The 27,867-nt window shown below is 40.8% G+C and overlaps 1 protein-coding gene across 6 annotated transcripts; it reads left to right on the top strand.

The window, feature by feature from the left end:
- Positions 1–172: 172 nt before the first annotated feature.
- mtus1a (microtubule associated tumor suppressor 1a) lies at positions 173–27,867 on the top strand. 6 transcript variants are annotated; one of them, XM_034597249.1, is made up of 15 exons: positions 173–237; positions 4,733–6,859; positions 7,078–7,264; positions 8,386–8,607; positions 9,983–10,075; positions 10,618–10,737; positions 15,875–16,092; positions 21,225–21,291; positions 23,617–23,831; positions 24,590–24,695; positions 24,922–24,995; positions 25,090–25,185; positions 25,840–25,956; positions 26,058–26,155; positions 26,621–27,867. In XM_034597249.1, exons 2-15 carry the CDS (start codon positions 4,820–4,822, stop codon positions 26,847–26,849), a joined length of 3,882 nt encoding a protein of 1,293 aa, XP_034453140.1. In that variant the 5' UTR covers positions 173–237; positions 4,733–4,819; the 3' UTR covers positions 26,850–27,867. The 6 variants fall into 6 exon arrangements, with proteins under 6 accessions (XP_034453140.1, XP_034453136.1, XP_034453141.1 ...); XM_034597245.1 differs by lacking the exon at positions 173–237 and adding an exon at positions 338–434; XM_034597248.1 differs by lacking the exon at positions 173–237 and adding an exon at positions 1,963–2,466.

The following is a 27,867-nucleotide window of genomic DNA, read 5'->3' as shown; positions in this document are numbered from 1 at the left end:
TGTGTGTGTGTGTGTGTGTACAGTGCGATCAGTGCGCTGTTTGATTGACAGCTGACTGCCTCGCTGAGGGTGCTGTGAGAGAAAAGGTGACACAGGTGAAAGTGTTTGCTCATCACCCCCTGAGCAGCGGCGCGCTCCCGTCAGTGGTGCGCGCTCCCCTCACAGGTAAACCATGATGATGTTTAAATGGAGAACTGTGCAGAGTCACTAAAGTGGGTCTGGAAGCTGCGTCCGGCGGTAAGACCGTTTACACGTGTACCCCCCCACACACCATTCACCTGTTTACTTGACGTCCCCGAAAGGGTTCGCGCTCCTGTCACAAATGAACCCTTTTTCCTGCTCGCCAGATAACCAACATAAGCTAATTGCTACGTTTGGTCAACGGCTATTTGCTGTCCTCCATTTTTGTTGCTCAACCGTTGAAAGTCACACAGGTATGTTGGGAGTGTTTGTGTTACCACTGTGTATGAAGCCATATTTAGGAATAAATGTGAGCTAACACAGGGAGGCTTTAACATAACAATATCTTGATAGCACATCTATTGTGCTGTAAAGTTGTTTGTGTGGTCTCTTGTCTCTAAAACCATTTAAGGGCTTATCTATGGAGGAGTATTTTCATTGCTATTTGTAGCTGTATCCTATGTTTACTCCAGATCTAATTATAGAGCAAACTGGACTGGAGGAGGCCTCACTGGGATTATCTATCACACTCCTGGACATGCCAGTTGTTTACCAAGTGTCTGCATCACTGTTTCATGATCACACATGTGACCATGTGACCAGTTTGTTTTTCACTTGCCTTCAACATTTCTTCCTTGCCAGAGCTGACTATCGCATATTCAGACATTTGAAAGACAGCGCTGTGTCATTCTTGTAACCAGGCTCATTGTTGTGGTTTTGCCCCCCCCCATCATGCTTTACAGAGGACAGCCTTGTCCCTGTGGTATGCTGGCTGGAATCCCCAAGTTTGACCCGCTGCAGTGTGGGGCATCTCTGTGCTTGGTCTTTTGATGGCCGCCCCGACTGCACATTACTGCTCACTGTGTGATACTGACATGTCCAGTCATCCATGCAAAGGCAAAGAGAGGCCATTCAAGTTTGTCTGCACACTGCCTGAGGGGCTTCACAAATGGTTCAGTTGCATTGTTCTGTTGTTCTCACTCTCGAGTTTTAAGTGTGCAATTCAGTTGGAAGGTTGTAGCTGGAATTGGAATTTCCTAAAGGTAAACAGACGTACTTTGTGAGACCCCATTAAGATCTTTTTGAAAATATAATTTTTCTTTGTTTGACAAGGCAGAATTGTTGTGACTCCCTAACCACATAGTCGAGGGTTCTGCTTCTTGGACTGGAGAGATGAGAAGCAGATTTTCTAATATTTGCTGAAAATGGACATCACTTCTATGTTCTTATTTAAAAATCTGGGCTTATTTGATAACTAGATACACTCAATTACAGATTGTCCTTTGATTCAATTCTTGGAGGTGTGAGGAGACGGTGTGCACACTCTTTACTATGATTTACACCATGTCTCCAGTCAAGATTAGACTGTAGTTGCCAGGGTCAGGGGCCTTGTATAGATTAAGCAGAAATAGCGTGGGTCTTAGGGGTCTTAGACTGTGGTAACGTGTACAACTTGAGGCTGTGTCATTAGAGAGTGACGTTTTCAGTGGAGAATTTCAGAGAACAGCTATACTGACATTGGAGTGTGTAATACCATCTAGGAATAAGTGATTTTCAATGCAAGCTGTAGTTGTTTTCTACAATGTAAAACAGTCAGTGAAACTCTGTAGGCCTCTCGTCATTTTGTTCCCCATTTCGCTTATCCCTTGCTTAAAAGCCACCTGATCCATTCCTTCATAAAAGAGGGACTTTGGCTGCTTAGCAACAGTGAATGCCAACTCAGCCTGGCAGGCCGTAGCCACTCCCCCTGCACTGCGCTCTGCATGGATAAAGTAACATGTTGCTCTCCTCCTCGCTTGCTCATTCTATAAACGTGGGAGGGGAACTCTATACTGAGTCGGACCTTGACGTGCTTGCAGTGTGCAGGAAAGTCAGTGTTGGTGTGGACTTCGTACTTGAGATAGTGCTGATCAACTGCTGCAGTAGGCTTGCTTGACATGTTACCTCAGGGAAGGGAGGAAAAAGCACGCCTACACAGAGGGCACCCTCATTCAGGCTCTGATGTTACTAATGCACGGCTGACTCTGAACACGAGGAGGACGGAGCAGCGAGATGGGGGCTGTTGGTGTCCTGAAGCAGACTCGCATACCACTACCTACTCAGTTGGCTGGATTTAGCGCTTTGGAAGGAGCCTAGTAATGAGATTGTCTCTGAGAGAGTAAAATGAGCCGGTTGAACCTGCAAAAACTGAGTAATCTGAGTTGATACAGCAGACAACACTGCTGACCACAGAGGCATTTCTACCTTCCTCACTGCCATCAATTAATGAAGAGGACAAGAGCAGAGGTAGTAAGTTACCTCATACTTATAGTCCTTATTTCTTGTGTGTGAAACTTAAATGTTAAAGACATAAATTGTATTGTATTTTTCCTCCTGTTTGTCTCTGTATCTGTCGGCTCAGTGCCTTGTAGCTTAAATCTTGCGGTTTTATTTTTCCAGAAACATTGACATGGTTTTTCCTAGGTGCAGATCTTTACATAATACAGCACATCCAGTCACGATTAAACCAGTGGCATCGCTGCTCTGCGTCAGTGTTTTACGGGTGATGTACAACACTGCAGTGGTCTGGGAGCGACTGTTCTTTCTAAGGTTCAGTGTGCACAGCATTTTGACAAGGCTGTGTACACAAGGCTGATTTTAGAGATTGTAATGTAAGGTACGGTTTGTTTTTACATCACCCTAGTATTCATTCAGATTTGGGCTGTTGGCCATGTTGATAAAATAAGAGCTGCTTTGAGCTTAGCCACAGTAGATGATAGGAATAAGGCAGGTTGATATATTAATGATATATTTTGGCAGGTTGATAAATAAACACCTGCTAGCTCTTGTTGTATATTTATATATTCAAAATGGTCATTTTGAGCCAGATGTCATATAGAATAAAGAAGCAGTCAGAGGATATTCTAGCTCAGGATTTCTTGTATATTGGGGTTGAAGTTTTTTCAGGCACAGCCCCAACCATTGTTGAACATATTTATAATCAACATTTTGAAGTCTGCATGCTTGGAAGTGATGCCAAAAATGGACGATACATAACTATGAGTTTCGAATTAATGAATATTGTTTCTAAAAGAAATTCCTCAATTACAGATTCTTGTTTCAGTCGATGCTTGTGCTAAAGGTGTCATTTGTAGGTTCTGTTGAAAATTCTGATTGTGGTCAATTTGCTAGTAGAAGTAAGATTGTAAAGGTGGCTGAGATTTTGACCAGAAAGAGTCAATGAAATAATAGTTTTGTGCATCTAAGGCTAGCCCTCTTGTATTGTCAGGTCTGTGGTGACTACATGTGTATTTTCCTCTTTAACTATTCAGCCATAGTTTAGGTATAGCCTTGTTTGACCCTCTATAAATAGCTGAAGACAGTGTTTTGTTTTTACGGCCAGGTAGGGCTGGTCAATAAAACAATAGCAGTATTTTATTGCAACATAACTTCCATCAATATAACAAAGGTTCAGTTGTGCAAGCACAGTTAGGAGATGTAACACAATCAACCAGGAGCAAAAGACAGTATTTAAACTTAGAAATAATAATGTGACATTTACAGTCATAATTATCAATATCGATTAACATGAAATGTTTTATCTTCAAATAAGAAACTGCTGGATTATGTTTGGATATTACTTATATATTGCCAGAAAAACATACAGTCCAGCCTAAAGTAGGCAGGCTATCATCCAAACATGGAAACACGGGCATAAGATATTGCATATTGGTAACTGTCCTTCTCTCAGATTGCTGTTCTGTGTTGTGTTGTGGAACTTGGTATAAGTGTCCTGGGAAAGTCATAGTCTCTAATCCTGTCCAATGTCCATCCTTCTATCAGTATGCTCTGTCTCATACATAATGTTTCTCCCATCACTCAAGATGTACAGTGTTATTTCATTCATTATAATGGTGATTACAACTAGGGCAGATGGAGCTGTGAAATTGTATATGGCCTTTTTGCCATCGAATTATATTTAGATTATTTATTATTCAGCATAGGTTTCCCTCAAATGTCAATGTTTTGTTCTCATGTGGATTAGAATGTCTGTGGTCTGCATAGTGGAACATTTTCAGGCTTTCTGTGACTTGATACCTTACACTCTGTTGGTTCGTATCACAATAGAGCTTTTGTTGTCGTTGTGGCTGGAAAGCTTATCAGTCCAGTCAGCTTAAGTTAACACAACAGTACACAACAAAGCAGTTAAGACTGCCATTTATTTCTCATGTGTAGCACAAGTTGTCTCAATTCAAAGTAGAAACATGACAGCTGGTCCATCATTATATTTGAGCTTTAATGAAACCATCATTTAGTAGAGGCAGCAGTGAAAAGAGTGCAATGGTGATAGTGATATTTTCTACTCACTCTTGGCTGCACTGTTGCGAACACTTCATAGAAAATAAAAAAAGGAAGCATGCAGGTACTTGGGTAACCTGATACAGACTTAATAAAAACATCTTGCACCATATAGCTTGGAGATAATTTAATAGACTTGCCCTTTTTAAATGAATTAAATAAGGTATTTACAAATGGTGTTTACACATTTTTAACCCTTTTTTCCTCTTCACAGATGTTCATGCCTGATCTTCAAATTCAAGGGCTAACATTACTGCTCACTGAATGTGAGGTTATTTAGAACTTAAGTTGTAACTCTCAAATGTCTAATAAGACATTCACCATGTCCACTGACCAAGTCAAGAGCACAGTTCCTGTGCCACACAGAGGCATGCAGCTAGGCCTGTCCCCTAAGAGTCATTACAGTAACTCATCCATGTCCCCGTCACCTGACTCCGAAAGTAGTATTTCCAACATGAGTGACAGAGAAGCCGGCAGCTCCCCTGACATCAACATGCTAGAGTGCTGCCTGAGTGAAGGATCCTTTGTGGATAACCTCGACAACAACACATTACAACAGGATGTGTTCTGTGATGTAAGCACAAACCTGAATCAAACGTTTATTGCCACACCTGTTAATGACAGCATGAATTTCTGGAATAAAAACTCCAATGGGATGAGCAGCCAAGAGACGGAGTTGGAGTACCACACTTTAAGTATGAACACAGAAGATGACATTAACACTGAAATGACGTCTCCAGACTCTGCTGCGAGGGAAAGCCACCTGAGTTCATGTGAGATCTCCCGTAGAGGCTCCACTGAGAATGATTGGCACTCTCTGAGTTCTTGCGAAATGGTGATGAGGAGAAACAGTTTTGGTCTGGAAGACCAATCACTCCTAATAGTCTCATCCCTGGATGGGTCATCAATCTCTCCAGCTGATGGCCATGCAGCATTTCCCACTGAATCTAACCTACTGTCAACCACTCTGCCAGACGTTTGTGAAAAATCTACAGAAATGGTCATGGGGGAAAACGCTGGCCATCCGTGTCTTGGCGTGACTTTCACTCAGGCGGACAACTGGGAGCTACCCGCTGAGGAAAATGATATAGCAACATGCAACGCTCTTGTAGCTCTACCAAGTGAGGATGAAGGATGTCTTTTCATGACCTTTGTCTGTGAACCATCCTCTGCAGATAGTGGAAAAGAGGTTCATTTTAGTAGTGTTGAAGCAGATCTGTTGGCCCATTTCCCTGGAGCAAGTACACCAGAACAAGGGAATACCTTTGTGTCCACTCTGTCAGCTTTGCAAGAAAATTACAAGGATATTAAAATGTCTACTCCAGTACAAAACATCGAGGACAAGACACCCAGGCTCCCCTCTTTTTCAGAGTCTCCCTGCACTGAAAATGCAATCAGTCCAGGACTCCAGCCTGTGAAACAGCCGACAGTCTCTGTGACTCAGAAACAACGATTGGTTGCAGGACTGTCGCCTTCATCCAGCAAAGTCAATAAACTGGTAATTAAGAAGTTTCCAAAGTCAGATTTTGGTTTCGTGAAATTTAAAGTTGTGACAAGAGCTGTACATCAGATGGTAGTGCCAGGACCTGCTTCACAACATAAACCATCACAGGTCAATGTGACCAATAAACGGACTGAATCACATACAGCAGCAACTGTCCGGATTAGTCCTGCCAAGATAAGGAACAGCACTGCAGTCATCTCCACCACCACTAAAACAGTTAGTGATACTCAGAAACGAGTAAATACAGGAGCTGCCAGCTTGGGTGTGAAAACGATACAGTCATGTGGACATAATGCTGTAGATGGCCAGGACAAGAGTAGAGCGTCCCCACTGGACCACCGCACAGCTGCCAACAAACATGCGTCAGTAATCCAAAGCAGTAATGGCAGCTCTGAAACAGAACAGGCAACATCATGCCAAGGAGCAGATACCTCAGCAAAGCATACTGGCAACCAGACCTTCTGCTTCTCATCCTTAGAAAAATCCCCTGATCAAAGTGGCAAAACTGATCCCAAACCAGCTCCAAAAAAGGGTATGTCAAACAAAATCCAGGTCAGGTCGGGCTCAGCTTTAGGTCAGGGCAAGCCTCTTTTCCAAAAGACACGGCCTCGCTGCTCATCGGAGGGTTCATCGTCAGCTACTCGGCCGCCCAAAGAGAAGAGAACAATTTTAAGGGTTTCTACCAGCTTTACCATTCCTAAAGCTGATAAGCACCTGGGCCAGACCAATCCAGGGAACTTGACCTGCTCCTCCCAGAAAAAACGGGACGTACAAGCTGAGGCCACGAAGAGAACTGCTGAAAGCGCCACTAGATCGCTTAAGAAGATCAGCCTGGTGGTAAGTGTGGATGTACAATGTAAAAAAAATTTAAGATTTATTAAGAATCTATTACTTATTTTCAACTACTGTTGATTTTATTTCCGTACAACTTTTTTCTTTTAGACACAGTAGCTCACACAAGATTTGGTTTGAGCTGATAGGGATCTGTTTCTTGTGGTATGAGCCTTCAAAGCGACAGAGCTGGGTGACCAAGTGACCGTTTACTGTCTTTGCAGGCTGAGTCCAGTACATCAACATCAGCTGGAGTCTCAGGGGATGAGAGCAAGGGCAGATTTCAATTGCGACCATCTCCTAGACAAACAAGAGCAGCACCACCAGCCATCTGTCCCAGAGCAGTCACTCTGTCAACCAGGCAGAGGCAGGCAACCCTGACACCCCAGTCCAGGCAGACGGGCATTGCAGGTGGGAATCATCATTGCTGGACAGATTAGAATACACAGAGTGCTGAATAATATTCACAGCTATGATGGATGTTCTTAATTTGTCTCATAGAGGGAAAATTTGACCTGAAAATGTCTGTAAAGAAACACTGACAGTAGGTCACAGTCTCATGGGTTCTGTGACCTGCCATTGACTCAGCAGGAAGCTAATGATTTCCTAACACTGTTGTGTAAACGGAGCAAATTGCGTAAGAAGTCTATTTAACCCTGTGTATAATGGAAGCATACAAAGCATAGTAGAGGATCGGTCATAGATGATCGTTACTGGAGGGCCGTCTAGGATTAAAGGGAACACCAGAAGTACGTTACAGCAGAAATACAGTGATGTCATTAGATAAGGCTTTATAGTCTATTTTTATATACTTACTATCTTGTGTCCAGCATTTCAGAAATAATGAAAATGACGTATACAAAAATTACTTCATTTTTAAAGCTGTGTTCCGCCAAGCCAAGCTGTGAACTTGAGTGATTCAGGTTGTAGTAACGTTGTCTCCCCATCAGGGGGTGACATTGAGCAGTTTTTCCTCATAGCCCTCCTGATGAGCTCAGCATACAAGTTCAGCAATGTTCCACAGGAACAGTGTTGGATACAGATGTCACCTCCGGTCTCTTGTCCTGATCTTGGGGATAAACAGCCAACTCCCTCTGTCCTACTGCTCTTCACAGTAAGAGGAGTCCTGGGAAAGGAGGGGGACTCTTCCTCTGATAGGAGGCCATCTGTACGAGTGGAAAAGGCAGGGGAAGGAAAGGGAGGTTATGAGCTCACCAATAGTGATTAAGTCAGAGCACAGCATTTGAAAGAAGCACACTGAGCACAGTAAAAATTTGTAATCTCCTCTGGCGACAGAGACAATCCACTAGGATAACTTATTTTTGCTTAAATCGCGACTTTTTCGCTTTTACTTACAATTTTTGATATTGGATAAATGTCTCTAAAAGGGGGGTTTCATAGGTTTACTATTATTATTGTTAAATGACCCATGCAAATCACTTTTACTTCTTTATTAGGCTTGAAGTAATTTGAAGATTGTAAGGGAAGTGTGTGCTTGTACTTGATGATATTTGTGTTCCATTGAATCCCAGGTAATCCGAGAGGAGACCCATCCCTTGGAACTACCTCAGCACCAAGTGTTAAGTCCAAGCTAAATGGATCCCAACCTCCTCAGACTCCCACTCGTCTCTTTCATATGGGCCCTCCGACTACTCCTGCTTCTAGACTACCACGCAAGACACCAGAGCCATCCAGGAGCTTCACTGAGGCCAATAACCATGGTGATCTGGGCGAAGGTGCTGGCAGCACAAAAGGTGAGCCTAACAAGGATTTTGATTTTTAGAAATGCAATGCTCTGTCCCAACAGGATGCAGATAAAAAGATATAAAATGAGTTTGATGCAAACTGTTGTCAGTGGTTAGGCCACAGTTTTCATTGTGGTTTATACGGACACATCTTTTCATGGAGGGGAGGGGCTGGTGATGGACATGGCGACCCAGTTCAGACCTGTCAATCTGCCCTGAGGCAAATCTTACTCCAATTTAGTGCCTCCACATCTGCCAAGACGCAGCTTGGCATCTTTAAACATTTTTCAAATTCCTTCAGTAAACGAGAACCTATGAGATATATCAAGAAAAATCTGAAGGAATAAGCTGAACTCCAAGACATGCATGACACTGAGCTTTGAATGGTTCGAACTTTGTGATGTCAATTTATTTCCTGACCTATAAAAAGAAATGGCACTGTTTGATGGAGGACACATTTCTACCCAGTCGCTTCAATAACTTGCAGGCCTGTGATTGGCTAAGAAGAACCTTTTTTTCCAAACTGGGGGTTGTGTGGTTGTCAAGGCAACGGGTTCTATTCCACTCTAGTTCACACACAGCGTTGCCTGGAGGAGAGAGAGCAGACACACTACAACTGATATTGTTTGAGGCGATAAAGGCGCAGTTTTCTTGTTTTCTCTTACACATTGACCAACAATGGCTGGTTTCACTGGACTCCGAAGCTGCACTTGGACTGAATTTCCCAGTCATGTTTTTAACAACTCCTCTTTGATGGCATACGGCAGTGCAGCATCCAGCTGTGATCTTACCCTCATGACATGTCTGCTCATTGGATCCTATCGCTTTTGTATCATCCCTTTGTTAGCTGTATTTAATGGAAAAGATAGAATGCTTTGGAGAAGTAAGTGAGACTGAAAGATAATTCACAACTAGGGTTTCCGTGGTGATGCGTTTGATTTAATGAGCTTCTGGATGTCCTCATCCATTTTGTTCAGAGGACATTAAAATTTGTTTGACATGCTAGATGCTCATTTAGTCAGTGTTTTTAAATTTGATACTATATTTGCAGCATCTTATTATGGTCAATTTTAGGCAGCTTTTTTTTATCTAATTCATTCTATTTTTCCTTAATGTCTATTTTTAGTCACTTAATTACAAAAGCAAGGAATATTTATTCCTGACCTGTTGCTCTAAAAGTATTGCTTGTTTAACTACAAATAAAACAATTTTTTTAGGTAGACGAACATGACTTTTTTACAAATTACTTGTGTTGACTGACTGAGGTCAGAGGTGATATCAGAAGTATCGAATGCAGAGTAAAAGAGTTTAGGTAACAAATTTAAACACTTTTACAGTGTCATGTGCTCCACTTAACCAGCTCTTCTCTACTTGACCCATACAGTTCCTGGAGGAGCTGCATATAAACAAACCCCATTCAAATCTGTTGTGCTGAAAGCAAGACTCTTCTCAACACCTGGAAAAAACACTGGACTAAGTGAGATCCTAGCTCTACATGCACACACACGTCCACATTTTTTATAAATTCAGACTTGGTATTACCCTTATCATAAACTATACAAGATGGTGCCTCTTATTTTTTTTGCTGGAATTCATTGAGCATAGATCTTTATCATATTTAAATATCCTTTTTTAATTCCCTTTGTAGAGTAACTGAGTGAGACCTCATTGATTTTTGCATCTTGTATCAATTCCTCGCACCATGATTAGGAAATGGCTCTGTTGAGTCTCCCTTGGTTTGAAAGAGATTAAACCCTCCCAAAACCCTCTTCAAAAAAGAACTACTGTTGCGTCTCGATTATAGTGGTAAACTCATTTAATTTAGCCTGTTTGATGTTGATTTAATTAAATTACTTCCATCTTTGTTGGCCCTTGTTTAATCAAACCTCTGTGAATTAGGTTCTGACTTAAAAGCTGTCTGCAGTTCAGCATTTTTGGTCATTTGACAGCGATCCTGCTACATTATGGGTCAGATTAACACTGGCTTCTTTTCTCACCCGGAACTTCTGCTTGTAACAGCTTTGACCACAGCATGCAAACCTGCTGCTTCCACCAGCAAAGCAGCTTCAAACTACACAGTCAGTCCTCTGAAAAGGACGGCTTCTGCAAGACTTGTTCGTCTACCTTCAGGTGGAGCTGGTAAGAGTTTTCTCTTTGTTTTTTTTCCAACACAGTTCTAATATATCAGTTTGACTGGATTACATGCCTTGATTTAAGAGGTGAGGACTACACAAATATTGTTTATGTAACTGTCTCTAATAGTAGTATAAGAACAACAAAAATTTAAAATGTTTATTCAACCGTGATTGTTAAAACAAAAGCCCCATTTAACAATCATCTAGTTTTCTTAATAGACCATATACATTGTGACAGACAATGTTAATCTCCAAAGAGCACTGTCCTCTTCCTTATCATCTTTGATTGTTTTACTCACATCTTTTTAGAAAAAATAATATTTACAATAAATAAAAAATATAGATAACATTTTAAACTTGTTGAGAATGTTTAAATGTATTTTCCACAGAAATGACAAATGAACCATTAATGTTATACTGTTGAGTATTGTACAGAACTGATGGTGATCTAGTAAATCAGATGTGGTTTCACTAATTTAGAAAAGAACATTCAGGTTCTGGTATCCTTGGTGTTTATTGTGCCCGCTCATTTTTTCATTTATTTGTAAACATAATCTCACTAAAGGTATGTCATACAGGCATTGATCTGTGTGCAATGTTATCTTGACCTTAGTAACTCCCTGCTCTACACACACGAGTCTTGATTCATATTTTTAGGCCCTTTTTAAATTTATTTTTGTCTCTTACAGTGTCTTTACACTCTGTTTTACTGAAATCAGATGAAAAATAGGCCGTGTTATATAACGCATAATTAACCTGAACATTGTTTTGCGTCTCGAGGCTCACAGTCATAGATGAGGACACATTTTTTGAGAGAGCTGTGCCAGCTAAGCTTTTTAAAGCATCAGACAAAACCTTGCCTTGAGCACACCGTCCTCTCTTGCCATGCCACTGCTGGTGACACAGGGAAACAGAGTAAGCTGGAGTAAGCGATGGGGGTGACATTAAATTCTCACTGGCTGCAGTGAATCTGTTAGCTCCTCCCATGCCCTTCTCTCACATCCCTTCCCCCTCTGCTCCATTCCTAGCATCTTGGCTCTGCTACAGCACCGCCATCATCAAGCCTGGAGATGCTGTTTTGCTCTGCTGTGAGATTAATGTGTTTGGTGAATAGCTAAAGCCTTGATTTACCAAGAGGATTAAGGGATTTCTCCTTTTTTTTTTTTATTCCCCCTGCACCTATCAGATCTATCGGGCTGTTCCACAAACCGCTGGTCAGCCTTTCAACCTCTGTGTATTCCAGCCTTCACAGCTTGGAATTAAAATTTGATTTGGAAGACTTGCCATGCCTTCACTTTTTTCAAGGACTTCTCAATGGAATAACTCTTACTGCATTTTAGTGCATTTTATTGATTTATCTATTTTCTGCCTTTGCTCGTCCGTGCTCCTGCCATAATGCATTCACTGAGGCGCACCATTGCAAGTGGTTCATAGTAGCATCAAGCTCCAGCGTTTGGGCACCGATAGCTGTGATCATTATATTATTTTTAGCTAAATCTGTGACTGCCTTTGTTGAGAGATGTTATGGTCTCCGAAGCTCTCCCTGTCAAACATCCACGTGCGTCTGACAGTGAAGGGTTTACTCCGAAACATTCATCTGCTGTCAGGATGCAAGAAGAACACTGTGGTTTTCCAAGCAGGTCTGTGCTTTATTTCAAATTATACATTTTTGTGGTTTTTGCTCAGTAGGATATTCATGCCAATCAGTTGTTGCTTCTAATCTAGACCTGAGCTGTTAGCTGTTTCTGAAATCTATTTTGAGTGTGGCTATTTACTAGTAAGGAAAGCAGGAGGTTCATCTTTCATTTACCTACCTTGGTCACTATCACGTGTGACCCCAGCCCAAAGTAATTAAGGAAACAAATCCTCAATTCAAAAACAACTTTATTTAAACAAACATTAGAGTTTCACCCAATTAACACATTTTCACATTTGAGGCTGGTTTGCTTTATATTCGTGGCCACCTGTCTTTTTCTACAATCTTTTTTTTCTACCTCAAAATGGATGTTGCCTTGCTCTCTTGCTTACTGGAACACCCAGTACTCCTGTTTCACCCTGAGAGGTACCAAGGTTATTTTGGTTATTTCTAGTTTGAAACATGGGAACCTTTTTGTGATTGTTAAACAATATTGGTCTTGTGGCTCCCAAATTATTTAGAGCATTTATCTCCATTTTTGAATGGTTATGACCAATTTTTTGTTTTGTTTTAAATTTTACATATGAACCAGAATGATCTCTTGCTTGTGCAAGATAACATTATGTAACATAAGATTTATGTCATTTTAAAAAATATTCAAAACAGAGACTCCCAGTAAGATTTCCTTGTATTTCTGCTTTGATTAATTGTAAAATGCCCCATACATCGGTTAAAATAAGACGTGTCCAGTAAATACTACTCTGATGTTGTCTAAACCAAGCACTGAAACAAATGAATGATTGTGTGGGGTCTCATCACCCATCATGCTTTGTGCTATGATGTGACATCTCCTTACAGCAGCAGAGCTCTGTGCTGTGCAGGGTGTCACTTAATCACTCTGTATTTCATATTAAGTACCTAAGTTGAACTAGTGCAAAATGATTCGTCAGGCCTGAGAGGAAGAATGAAATAAACATCTGCCATGTAATCTGTTCACATACTGCTGCAGGGCCAAGTTGCCAAGGAACAGCAGTCAAATCGAGAGATGGCCTGTTTGCTTAACGAAAGTCGGTTTCATTTAGTGTAGTGTAGAGCTCCGTGTTTAGGAAAAAGCAACCACATTACAGTTAAAAGTATGAGCCAATAATTCCAAACCATACTGTTTGTTTACTTAATTGTGAATATGTGTTTTCTGACTAGATTAGAATTAACAGGGCAGTCCTCAGAGGAAATGATTGAATTAAACAAATACAGGATCCTCAACGTCTTAGGTTTTCTCAGTGGTCAAGAAGCCAGAAACCTTCATTGACCATTTTGAATTATTAAAATAAGAGAGAGCATACATTTTTAAATCAAGCCGACATCTCTTCCTCTATATATAGCCTACTATATGGACTTTAAAAGTGATAACAGCTAAAATAGCTGTGACTCCACTTTATTATAATGAAGGGAGGCAGGGAAAATGCAAACGCAGATGTAATTTTTCTGTAAGTTTAAAATGTAAAAAACCATTATGGTTGATGAAAAATCTGATTGCCATTACATATGGTCACAGTTTGATATGCTGTTTTCTAGCAACTGCTTAATTTGACCATCATATCAAGTTTCACCATCACATACAAATGTGACATTTTCACACCATGATGTGAACCCTCTGTCACTCTGAGGAGCTTGACTTGGGTCTGTGTGCAGGCATGTGTGTGTGGTACATTTTAGCTGTGATACTGCGAGAATACACTGGGGGGCATCCTAATTTAGAGAAACAATTTAGGTCGGGTTCCCCTCCTAGCTGCAGAGTCATTAATATGAGGCTCTGTGTCAGATAAAGAGCTTCTATCTTAACATATCATCAATATGTATATAATGTAATAATTAAAATGTTTGATCAAAGCATAAACATACAAAAATGACATTAAATGGCCCATTAGCCTACATTTTAAGTAAATTTTAAATCTGAGGATACAGTCAGGACATTGAGATAGTGATCTGTTTTAGTTTTTTTTGGTCTCAAGTCCATATTTTCGTTGGAAAAATATATAAAAGTAATTCAATGTACAATTTTGAGCTACAATCGAAAGCTTGAGACTATGCACAATATGATTTTAAATGTTTCACGAATTTAAGCTTTAAAATTCATAACTTTTGAGAGCTTTTCATTCAATAGTACAGTAAATCGTGTTCCTTGTTTCGTCAGTTGTACTATCAATGTATTTACAATGCAGTATTCATATTTTGTTTGCTTTTAAGGCGGTGCCTTTCTTACTGAACAGTTTACTTTGCCAAACAGATGGCACCAGATGAAACCCGTGTGGAGTTGAAGTTCACCTCCAGACATGGAGCTGTATAAACTCAAGTTAGTTTAGCGGACAGGCAGCATGTAATTATTCAAAAGAGATGCTTAATTATCCTATTGTCTCATAGAAAGTGCTAGTTTTACTACTAGACTCCAGATTTAGCTTTTTAATCTGTTTCCCCTTACTGCTTCAGTTCATTTTGTCAGCCTTACCAGCCATGAGTGTTGATATCCTCTGCAGTATTGTGTTGCCTTGCTCAGGACAGTGTGCAGAGAGCTGTTCTCTCAGCAGCTCCAGGATCAACTGTATAATACACAGCAAAGAAAATTCCTCTTCTTAGACTCAATACTATTTTGAAAGGCATCTTAGTAGCCGAAGCATTATTTAGCTCAGAGAGTTGTGTAGATTTCATAGTGACATACTGGGGTTATTCTGGGATGATATGAGTTCCTCAGTTGATACCCTGCTCATTGCATCTAAATTTAACTAGATGATGTTTCAGGTTTGGCAGTTCATACAAGAAATTATTATAAACACCATGGACATGAGTGTGGAGTGTGTCATGTGTAATTTTTTTAGTAATAATCTTGACTTGCTCTAACAGCTGTCGTGTAAAGCACCAAACAGAGCTGAGTATCCCCACAGGCTGCTGCTAGTAATGTTTATTCATGTCATTAAAGCTGGTAGTACTAATACTGTATTTCTCAGGCTATCCTCACTGCTGTCACAGAACAATCACTACACCTCATAGTCAAGCTTTTATCTCAGACAAACAACCTTTCTACAGATTTCCTATATCAATGATAAGACCTTTATTTGCTTGTCTCCAGTGTAAAGGTGCAATGTATTTGTAAAGCTATGATGTAAATCAAAACTACAGCAGCATGGCTTTGCTAAAACTCCTGTCCCCTCTACCCTGTATCTGCAGAACATTAGATTAAATTAGGATATGAAAAGCTAATTATCTCTAGAGGATCCATTTTTATGTCTTGGCTGTTGGAGAAGCAGCACTGGGAATCATCAGACTGACTGATTGGACACAACAGCTCTGAGCTGCAGTGTCCTGGTCTTTGACACCGGTTCTGCATCTGTGACACTGACATAATTGTATAGTATGGGTTGTTCTGCTGTTGGATCAGCTGCACTGGTTATGTAGGGTGTTATGATGATGATCAACATAATTACAGCAATCAACACATGTCCTTTCACAGTGGACAAGAGCAAACCCAAGGCCACCTCTCGCCAGCAACACCCTCAGCAAAAGCCATCCCAACCGAGCCGGAGTCATGGGCCTCCGGATGTGGTGCCACCGAGTGTTGCCAAAGGTGAAAGAAAAGACCAGAGCACCCAGCAGCTCAGAGGACATCTCGCCGCCAGTAACTGCAGATTTGAGGCACTCACCATCGTCCTACAGCAAACTTTGACTGAGGTAAGAACATTTACCTCAAAAAAAGTACTGCTAATAGAGGCACTGTATGAATGTGTGTCTGTGAATGGGTGAATGGCAAACTGTAATGTAAAGCGCTTTGAGTGGTCATCAAGACTAGAAAACGCTTTATAAATACAAACCATTTACTTGAATACATATTTGTTTTTACTTTTTTTGTCACGTTTAAACGTCATGCACCTTTTTATGTTTAGTGAATAATTAAATAAAGATGATTTACTTTACACTTTTCTATTACATGGGATCACATGCATCACATATTTCCCCCCCATTATGCAGAACATTCAGGTTCTTAATTTTACAGGAAATTACAACTACACAGTGTAAAAAAATATTTGGTCTTTGATCTCAGATACACATTAAAAACAGCCATACACTGAAGGTTATTCTTGATCTCAAAGTCTGAATTTATCTTTGAATAACTACAATGGATTATGTTGCAACATCAAATCCTGTGTGTTGATACAAGAGAAACCAAATGACATTTCTATTCGCAGCAATAGCATTGAGAGTGATAGTAAGGGTATGAGAGGCTACACACAAAGACATAATTGAACAAAAAAGCTCAGTTGTTGCCATCCACAGAAGTAATCGAGGAGAAATTTGCCTTCAAGTCTTTTAATTAATTCTCTGATTTTGAGCACTTCAGTAAAAATGTGTAATGCATCATACAAAGAGCTGTAATGATCTAGTTAAGTCTTCAGTATGTCTGATATCTACATTTATTTCACTTTTCATGATTGTTTACCATATTCAGATGGGCAATCTTTGCCATGACAGTTTTTAAATATGGATATTTAAGAGTTATGTTTGTTAGTGATTGTTTTTTTTTTACAGCAGTGCCATGTGACTGGCTTCCAGGAACTAGATGCCCCGAGGGATTATTTTTCCCACAGTAAATTACAAACAGGCTTATCCCATCAGCTACCCCCCACCTTACCCCAGCAACAGTACATCTCACAGTATGATGCACTGTTGTCAAAGCCAAATTATGATGGTTGTGGATGACCATTAAGTGTCCGTGCATCAGCAGCCTTACAGTCTAAATATAAATTAATTATACAATTTAATTACGTTGACTTAATGTACTTAGTTGAACATATCTACAGTTTCATGTGAAGCTAGAGGGGAAAAAATCTGAATCTCTGTTGCCCTGATTGAGTAAATCAAATGTGAAAAGCTATTTCAGTCCTTCCAGTAACCTTGGAAATATTTTTTACACGATATGTGTTGTCAGTGGAACAAGTGGCTGGTGGCTCAATCAGTGTGTTCCAAAGTTCTTTTAAAAAAGTAGTGCACATGAGCTCTCTGCAGCTTAGAACTATCTCAGCTGTGATACACAAAGTCACTCGTGCATTATTTCCTTTGGCCTAGATTGCAGCAGGTCCCTTGGCTCCCAGCTTGCTCTGAGTTTGACACCAGACACATCTCTTGTGGAAAGCTCCAGTTGTGTGAGAGTTCATATCAGTCCAGTTTTGGTCTCAGTGATCGTCAGTGAATTCTGTTGTCCGTTAATTTCTACTGCCATTTGCACGGCCCATTGACGACAAAGGTAAAAATCGGTGCTATTCTGTTTATGTACTCAAGTGTGTAACTTATGTTGACATGTGCTCCTCAGGTTTTCAGGAGCCAATTTAGGCACATTTTGCCTGTTCTAACCAGTAGGAACTTGTTGTATTTTAGACGAGTATGGAGGGAATTGATTAATGGTTATGTACAGTCCTTCAAAACAATGCTGGACGGAAGTTTGTTTAAATGAACCAGATGCTGGCCCATGTGATGTGGTGGCTAGTGTTTGAGATGCAGTGTGTCATCTCCAGTCCCTGATGTTAGACTCGCCTCCCTTTTTTTGGCTTGCAGGGTTGTGAAACTGATTACATCAGCTAAAATTAAAAACACTGCATGTCTGTTCCTCTCTGACGACCTCACTGACACAACTTTAAATACAGCATGTATTACTTCACTACACCCCCACTTGGAAACAATGATTCTATTGGACATAATTGGGCACACTCAACATTGGCTTCATTCAATCTCAATAGATAATTTCAGAACACAAAATGTCTAAATCTGTGTATCAGGTGTATTAATGGTTAAGGGTTTGTATGTAGCGCACAGTGGTATCAGTGTCGGATAAGTGGCAACTTGTCAGGCCAAGAATAGGAAACTAGATGTGACCACCACAGTATGAGAATGTCCCAGCTGTTGACCTGATATGGTTATGAACAGCAGTCAAACACAAATCCAGGACTACACTGAGTGTAGACAGAGACACTGGACCTGGTTTGTTCTCTCACACAGATAATGCTGTGAAACAAGTTGCACTAAGTATAGGAATGTAAGCACGTTCTAAATGACCAGAAAAATGATACACTCTCTCTGTGCTACTGGCTTTCTAATATTCACAATTAGTCTGACATGAAGTGCTCTTCTACAAGTGACATGATATCGTCATTATTTAAACTAGGGCTAGTTTAGTCTTTGCACCATTAAAGTGATTATTGATGCAGCCACAATGCACAGACAGGTGCTCATTTAAAACAGATACCTCTGAATGATCAGTTTACCTGTGGATTGGGAGCAGTTGCCTTTCAGTAAGATCTCTTGTAGAAACCGAACATGATCCCAGCTTTGATACAATATACGACACAGTTTAGTTTCAGGGAAAAAGATCATCAAAAAATAATCATAAATGTATCTGTGGTTAATTGATGCCTATACATTTTTTAAATCTGGAATATTAGCTGGTCAAAAAGTGTCTCATCATATTCCCCTGTTGTAGTGTCATAGTCTTACTGACACAGAAGCTGGGAATGTGATCTGTCACAGTATTGTATATTGTAATGGAGAGGTTACGTCATGCAGCCTTATGGTCTGACTGTATAGTAATGGTGCAGAGGGTAAGGGGGGTAATTCAATGTAGGAATGGATGAGTGGTTGGGGGTTGCTGGTAATGAAACCTCTCCATGTATCCCCTGGGAAGGTCACTGCACAACATAAGTCCCACTCCACGAGCCTGATGTCTGACAGGTCTGTGCAATTTATCTGTTTGCTCCACTCATATCTGCTGTCTTAAAGTGACATCACCTCGCTGGAGAGGAGGCTGTTCTTATGCGCACTGTAGCCTGCCCCTTTTGTTTTTTTAGGTGTATTACGGTAATGCACTCTGCAGTCACTCTACAGTCAGGGAAGCGGCTTTTTCAGTCCTGCCTTAGATGTTGTCAGAGCAGTCTAGAAGGAGGTGTGTGTATGTGTGGAGGTGAGGTGGTGTGTCCACCTGGACCACTGTCTGTCCTGGAGTACTGGGTCTCCATAGCTGGAGGGGGAGACTCCTGCACCCAAGCCTCAGTCTGAGGCTGGATCATGGGCTGTTCTGGCAGCAGAGCGTGCCTTAGTGCTCCCTGCGCTGCAGAGAGGGTAACTGGCTTCTACAGTGTTCTATTCTGCAGTGAGGTGTATATAGGTGCAGACCTTGTTAACATTAGGACAGGGTGGAATTTATTTTGTTAACTCATCAGCGAAGTGATGTTTGGCTATTTTTTTGTTCACACGTTTATAATTAAATAATGCAGGCTGTATGATTCACTCTGTAGTGTACGGGGTTGTTAATGTAAATCAGCATAGTAACAGAGAGGTAGTAGACCAAAAGTAAACAGTTTTTGGATGATCTATGCGTCAGTCTGAAGTCTATCAGGAGCACTGCAGCTGCAGTCTCCTCTTTATGGCTAAACTGAGACAGTAAAGAGGTAAGGCTGACAGAAGGCATGGGTTTGACTGAAAACATGAGTTGAATAATAAGTTTTATTTTAATCCCCCTACCCTTATCCTTGCTGATGGTTTGGTTCTTTGTTAGCTGCTGCTCTGCCTTAGATTATTTGCATGTGGCAGTTAAACACAGTATCCTAGCCAGAAAACTGGATTCATGCGATGCTTATTTGTTAGGGTGTTGCCCTGACAGAAACTTCCCTTCTAAAAGTTAATTATATTTTCAATTTCATAATGCTGCAGCTGTACTGAATGTGATGACTTAAGTTGTGTTGTGTTAAAACTAAGACCCCTAAACATTAGTAAAATCGAGGATCTATAGACATGTGACAAGAAAAAACCTGGTTCGAGATTTACAAACCAACTTAGGGCCACATCTTTCACTCTGTGTAATGAACGACCTAAGTGTCTTTGCTCAGATCAATGTAATTTTCCCATCCTGCACCTTCGTTGTTTAATGCACTCACACCCATCGGAGCAGCAGTGGGTGTGTAGGTGAGATCTTGAGGTGCTGTCAAGCACACTGTTTCTGCATCTAAATTTTGAGGTGTAAGTAATTTGCATGCTTGATCAAAACAACTCAACTCGCTTTTTTTTAAGGACGCATTATGAAAATAGTAAATGTCTACAGGCAGGTGCACAATGTACACACACTGTTGTTAAGCACACGGATGCTCTACTTGAGTACAGATCTCCAAGTGTTCTCTCTTACTCCCTGGCAAATATGCGCTTACGATAGTAATCCACGAGGTGCAAATTCACCAAGCTTTTTAAGGAAATGGAAAATTGGCCAAAACACAACCATCATAATTTTAGAGACTAAGGAAAATTATTTTGAACCTTTTATTATTTTTTTTTTAACTTATTTTCAGCTGTTAAACTAGCGACAGTGGATTTAGACAAAGCCTAATTAAAATAGATCCCTTTTTATGTTGGGTTTTGGTTTCATCTCATTCACCACATAAGTGAATTATTCAAAGAATAAAGGTTCTAAGGATATTTTATTATTATGTACTGGTACTTGAGGCGGTTCTCAGGATTGTTTAGGATGGATTTTAGGATTAGATGTTTTAAGTGGTCTGTGGGAAGGTTCTTGGGGTCCTGTAGTTCTTGATAGTTTCATGGGGTTGTAGTATCAATAAGTAGCTTTCAGAGATCTCCAGATGATTAACAACATAAACGATGTGTTGGACAGTGTTCCTCACCACCATCAACAAACTGTTCATCCCTCCAGTAGAGCTCAGTGTTCTGAAGGCTCCTGGTAGAATGTTATTTTACTAACACCCTTTGGTTTCTTTTCATTTAATTCTTCCCCATCTGTATATGACTGTTCACATTTTTCTCTGCAGCGTGATGAAGCCACTAAGCAGTGCAGGGAGCTGTCGCAGGAGCTGGTCAACCTTCGAGGAGATCTAGGTAAGTAAGGTCACCTTGATCGCACACAATCTGTGTTTACAGTGGTTATCAACGAAGTATAAACTCCTGCTACAGGGTTTGATTTAACTACATCTTTCGTGTTTTTGTCCTTTTGCATTACTCAGTTTACATGACTAAGTAAAGAAACATGTTGGTTTTGATGCTATAGACACTTAGTGAAATGCAGTTTTTTCAGTTTTTCCAACTCAGCTGTTGGGTTTGTCACTGGTGTGTGGTTGTTTACTTGGTGCCCTTTTGTGGTGGCTGTGAGCTGATGCAGTTATTGATCTGAGTCATTGGTGCTTAAGGCATTATTCCACCCTAAATTTAATCAAAATTCCTCTGCACTGGCAGTCATGCTCTTCAATTGGTTAGATGAGGAAATGCAATCTTTATTTCATACCAATACAATAGTCATCAGTATTAAAGAAACAGTGCACTGCCTGACAGTGGTTTGTGCTGTTAGAGGTTCCCTTGTTTGATTTTGCTGGGATCTCATTTCTGTTTCAGGTGAGGACTTACTCGTGTTTGCTTTTACCCACCCTATAGATTTTCGTGGGGGTCTTCCTTCACTTGTTACTTAATTTGTCCTCTACTGAAAATCTATTTGATGAGGTGTGTGTGTCTGTGTGTGTTTTAATCGCTGCTGCGTGGTTTCAGCCTGTTCCCCAGGGAGTGGCAGACTGACCTCTGACCCCACACAGGAGGGGCTCCCACTGGTGGAATTTCCCCCCACCTGAGGCTTTGTGACGGCCGGTAGACAGCAACACATGTTTTATGTCTAAGTGCTGTCACACAGCACATGCAGACAAATGTAAACTCACACATGCACTCACACAGCAACTTTCATCTGTGTTACTTGAGCGCAGTAGTGTTGAGACTCCTCCCCTCCCTCACAGCCTCGGGACTTCCACATGACTGCTCTTATATGCTGAGCTCTGTTATGTCGGAGCTTTAACACATTCTTCACCTCAGGAAGGCTGTAAGACTATACTGCCCTTAGATAGACCTTTTTGTATAATGTGTAGTAAAAGATGTATTGAAGTCCTGACGCTTTCTCATAAGTCTGCTTTTAGTTTATTTACCTTCTCCTGCCTGCTCCCGGATTCATCTTACTACTCACACAGCAAATATGGTCGAGGCTTTGGCCACAGCCTGAAGTCTGATTCAACAACACTCCTTCTGTCATTATTCCTCAAATGTAAAATTACAACTAAACAGGGGCGATGGACCTGTTTTATTATCTGTGATGTTTCCAAAATCCCATCATCCTGCTGCCTGTGGGTTAAACTATATATTAACTGGATGCTCCTTTTTTGTGGAGTGGATTTAGACTCGAAAGGCTCATATGACCAGATCTCTGTTACACATGGTTGTGGAATGCCGGGCTCGGTTTGAGCTGTACATGCCAACGCATGATAGACAGTCTCCACATTAGCTTGGCCTCTGTCCCTGGATCTACTGCAGTTATTCCAGTCTGGTTATAGTGGATCTTAATGCTTAGAATGCTTAAAAAACTAACACAATGTGAAACTATTTGTGTGTGAAAGTTTTTCCGCATTGTAGATCAATGTGTTTCTCATTACATGGGGAAAAGTACCTTTATTTTGCCATGATTAGTTGTGAGGGCACTGAATGTGTAAATCTACCTACCATACCATGTAGCCTAGCAGAGCAACGTCTGGATTCAGTATTTTGCACCTGCTATTGAAGTTATATGCAGTTCTAAATAGTTGGGGTTTATTGTCAAACCTCATACAATAAACCCCTGATTTGTGGCACAAATCAGACTGTGACTGAGGCCACAGAGTTGCCAGCTGCTTGGCATCAAGTGTTGGTTCGCAGCCACTTAAACTAGTGACATGTTATGGAGTTGGTCACAGAGCAGATATTAGCACATGGTGATGGAAACAGTTGTGAAATGGTGAGAGCAGTGTCCAGGACTAAAAACAAACTTAAAATTGGCAAATTACCAGCTGTAGAAAGAAGATAAAGAGAGTCAGATTTTAAGAAATATGTTACATATAACACCAGATTTGTCACTATCTCCATATTTATCTATAAATAACTGTATTGTGGCTATAGTTTAGTGCAAGAGACACCGCGCTTTAGGTTTGTCATTCCTTTTGGAGGTCATTTGTGTTTCATGTTTATCAATGATGACTTTGCTATACAGAGGCTCTTCAGTGGACATATCAGATTTCTTGCACAAGCAACTCCTAGTACCTCTTGTCCTCTGATTTATTTTTGTTTGTATTTAATATTACAGTCTAGATGTGGTAATTTTGTGACTAAGATAAAATGCTATCTCTTTTTTTTCTTCAGTTTGCTCCATCCATTCCTCTGAGTGTTTGGAGAGGGAGAAGGAGGCGCTGCGTCTTTCTTTGGATGATGCTGTGCAGAAACTGCAGGAGCAGCACCAGAGAGATGCGGCTGAGCTGGAGCAGAAGCTTCAGGCCTTCTACCAGGCTGAGTGGGACAAGGTCCACATCACCTACCAGGAGGAGGCTGACAAGTGCAAGACTCTCATGCAACAGCAGGTTTGTTACCACTTTTGTTGTTAACACTTTACAATAGGATTTTCTATGTGTAAATTATTTATGTTGCATTATTTTCTCTTGCCTCTGAGTCTATATCAATTTAATCCAATTAAAATAAGAGGCAGATGAAATTGTGAGACCTGAACGTACACATCTCGTACACAAGGCTCCACAGGTGCTCTGTAATGTTGCAGTGCTCTGGATTGACCACTCGAAATACCACTGCACCTCGCCTCCTTTTGCCAGATATCAGTCTCCATAATGGGAGTTATATACGTGGAATGTATTGAACTTAGACCAGACCAAAACTGTAAATACTTCTCAAGGAATTCTTAATCCATCCTGCAGTCATGTGAAAGGACTGGGGGGAAGGTAGGTATGTATATGTATGCATGTGTTGTAAGTACTGTATATATGGATATGTGTTTCTGTGAATGGATCGGTGTTTGTTTATGTGTGTATGTATACATATCTGTACTCCAGCTAGTCGTGCTGCTGTATAGGGTCAACAAAACACATTTTATTGTCTAATTCTAATGTGTTCTTTTCTGTTAACCTAGAAAGGCCCCATTAGGGATGGGCATTGGAGATAAACTGTTGCTTCAATTGATGTGATGCATTGCATTCAATTTGCAGTGCAGTTGTCTATGTATTAAATTTCAACAGACTTTCTGTGCTCTAGGACAAAATGCCAGGTACCTCCTAATGATCAGCAGTGCTGTGGGTCAAAATAACGTGTATCGTGTTTTTGTTTAAAGATGGGAGAGCTTAAGGCCAATCATGAAGCCATGAAGTTGGAAGTACAGAGCAGCCACGCAGAACAGCTGCAGTGTGTTAAACAGCAGTATGAAATATCACTGGAAGGTGAGTGGACAGGACTGACACCAAGTATTCAAACTATATCCTCTTATTTATTAGAAACTGACTCCAGCTGTGATTAACTTTGGATATACTGCCTCACTTAACTAATGTATGTACAGTATAAAAATATTTGTTTGCGTCATTACATTAAATTGTGTTTAACTTTGACCTTTGTTGTACAGACTTTTCTGAAATGTTTCAAATGTTCCAATACCTGTAAACTTTTCAGAACACAGGAACGTTCACATTCAGGAGCTGCAGTCTTTGGACAAATCTTTGAAAGATGCAGAATCTTCTCTGTCTGTAAGTTCATTTTTTTAATGCCACAAGAATAAATTATGATTTGTCACAACTAGTACAAAATAACTCAACTCTGTGACTTTGTGTTCCTCCACAGAGACAGATTCAAGAGCTGACCATGGAGAAAAATGGCCTAATAGAGAAGCTAACAGCAGAGGAGAAGAAGAGGAGGGCACTAGCTGAAAGGAGTCTGGTACTCTTATCTGTGTGCTTATTTTAGCAGAGGTCCACTTTAGTAACATCGCATGACTCTGAGGTTGTTTATCCCTGGGGTGGGAAAGCCATGACGCCAGTGATCCTCAAACAGATAGTTATCGTCAGAAGCAAAAATCAATGCAGGTTTTCTTGAAAGACTTCATTCTTCAGTAGTTTTCTGTTAAATCAGTCAACCATTAACCTTTCTCTATCACGTAGAACGGTGTGAGCTGCAGCAGGTTCAAATCTGCTGCATCACTCTGCTGCCTCTTCTCACTGTCCACACTGTGCGTTTAAATTTCCCAGAATGCTGTTGTACTGCCAGGCTGCGACTCCTCATCACTGTTGAGTGGCCTGTCTCACATACTCAGCATTCTGGCCTAAAACGAACAGCGCTTGCAACAGATCAATGTTACATACTGACTTTGTGAAAGCTAATGGTAGTCAAACATCATTTACATGTTTGTAATATGAGTCATTATCCACAGTTTTAATGTCCCTTTGAGCCCCGGGCATTAAATATTTTGTGAGTGATGCATGGCTCCTTCTGATGTGAGGTTCTGGATTTATGACCACATGACATTTATGCTGCTTGCTGTATTAATGTGCTCATATAATTGACATCATAATATTGAACATCTTGACTCTACAGAAGGACTCCCACACCCTGTATCTGGAGCAGGAGCTGGAGAGCCTCAAAGTGGTGCTGGATATCAAAAACAAACAGCTCCACCAGCAAGAGAAGAAGCTGATGGAAATTGACAAACTGGTGAGAACTGATGATTTCTGGGCATCAAGACGAGCACTGCTACTGATATTAACAACAAAAATGTTTGGATCAATCAATCATTCTCTTTCTTTTTCCTCCAGATGGAGAAAAATGTGAAGTTGGATGAGAACCTGAAAAAGGTCCAGCAGGAGAATGAGGACTTCAGAGCTCGCATGGAAAGACACGCTGCGTTGTCAAGGTAACCGTTCACCAGATGAGCTCATCTGAAATGATGGAATCTACTTTTCTCTGACTCCTTATGCATTAATAATCTTTTGAATGACTGCATTCAATTAAGTGCTGTGCCACAGACCACCATTATTTTCCCAAAACTATTCATTAGTGATACACTGGGTTTCACTGGGTGACATGTTGCTTCATTATGGTGCACTGTAGCTTTGTTTGACTTTTGACTAATGTTCAAGTCCTACATGCTCTGTCCTGCTGCTGTAAATACTCACTATAGAACCAAATAACTGGTGTGTAGCACCTTTCATACCTGTTTCTGATTCAGACTAAACTCAAAAGTCTGACGGTCCAAACAAAGTAGTGGGAAAGCGGCAGTCTGACCCCAAATCAATCAAATCATTACCAATATACTGTTGAGCACTTTGTTCTGTCTCCAGATCATTTCTAAAGTTGAGTGTTGTGTTGTGCTTCACAGACAACTATCCACGGAGCAGACGATGCTGCAGGAGACTCTGCAGAAAGAGTCCAAGGTTAACAAACGTTTGTCCATGGAGAACGAGGAACTGATGTGGAAGCTCCACAATGGAGACCTGAGTAGCCCCCGCAAGGTGTCCCCCACCTCCACCTCCCCCTCCCCCTCCTTCAGCCTCCAATCACCTCGCAGCTCCGCCTTCTTCTCCAGCCCCCCTGTCTCACCCAGATAACGATGGCCCCCTGCTTCCAGGAAGCGGACCATCACTTGTGAGATATCCCTCTCAAATATGGAGCTGTGTTTGTTTCCTGTCCGTTTAGCAACACAACAGCCTGACCCTAGCTCCTACAGGATTGGATGAACTCTGACACTTTCTGTGCAGAGACGCTTGAGACGTTAATTATTTAAAAAAAAGATGTTGCACAGAAGCACTTATAAGCAAAGGCGTCCTTGCTCTTTGCCTTTCACTTCTGAAACTATGGATGAGGGAAAAGGAAATCTCAGGACTTCTATGTAATCGAACACTATTTTTGTTAACTTTCCTTTCATTTCCTGAAGCTCACATACAGAACATGCTGTAAAAATGTATACGCCTGTGCAGATACAGCCCTGGGGTGTGAGAGGGGGCTTCTGTGTCTGTGGAGACCACAGCCATGTCTGAATAGAGGACACTGTCCCTCCTCAGAGAAAATATTTCTATCCTAAATACATATGCCGTTGCTTCTGTTAGATTCCTGCACCATTTCTCACAGCTTAGTGCTTAAGGGCAACAGATAACCTGTCATATTACTAACATCCCTCTGTTGGTCACTCAGTACACCAGTGCTGCACATGCCCCTATCTAAACAGAGGAATGATCACACTCACATGCAGGCTGTTCTGCCCACAGTGTTCATTATCTTATTTTGAAAGGTCAGGATTTGTCTATATCCACAGTTTAAATATCATCTCTGGCCTCAAACATCTTTTTTCATGTATGTTTATTTGTTTGATTGTTTGACTAAGGGACCAATTCAAGTCTTTGTGCATGTGTTTTGAGTCGTGTCAATCACCCGTCACTGAACCTTCCTCCTAACGCAGCTTTAATTCCAGGGTCTTTGCAAATAGTTGAGCAGAATAAGCCTTGTACATGTCAGATACACTGCATATTGGAAATGTCTCAAAAAGAGTATTTTGTGTGGAATTGATATTATTGGTGTGTTGAACCAGTTTGAAATATGCAAATAATAAAGTCTTGTATTAAACTTGAA

Source organism: Hippoglossus hippoglossus, chromosome 10 (genome assembly GCF_009819705.1).
Source record: "Hippoglossus hippoglossus isolate fHipHip1 chromosome 10, fHipHip1.pri, whole genome shotgun sequence".
Taxonomy (NCBI): domain Eukaryota; kingdom Metazoa; phylum Chordata; class Actinopteri; order Pleuronectiformes; family Pleuronectidae; genus Hippoglossus; species Hippoglossus hippoglossus.
The sequence above is the reverse complement of the archived record's forward strand: the minus strand, read 5'-3'. Positions and strand labels throughout refer to the sequence as shown.

Coding starts and splice junctions, on each gene's coding strand:
- mtus1a (XM_034597249.1), top strand. CDS start 4,820: ATGTCTAATAAGACATTCACCATGTCCACTGACCAAGTCAAGAGCACA. Junction 7,265..8,385: donor CAGGCAGACGGGCATTGCAG/GTGGGAATCATC, acceptor ATTGAATCCCAG/GTAATCCGAGAGGAGACCCA. Junction 25,186..25,839: donor CACTAGCTGAAAGGAGTCTG/GTACTCTTATCT, acceptor TTGACTCTACAG/AAGGACTCCCACACCCTGTA.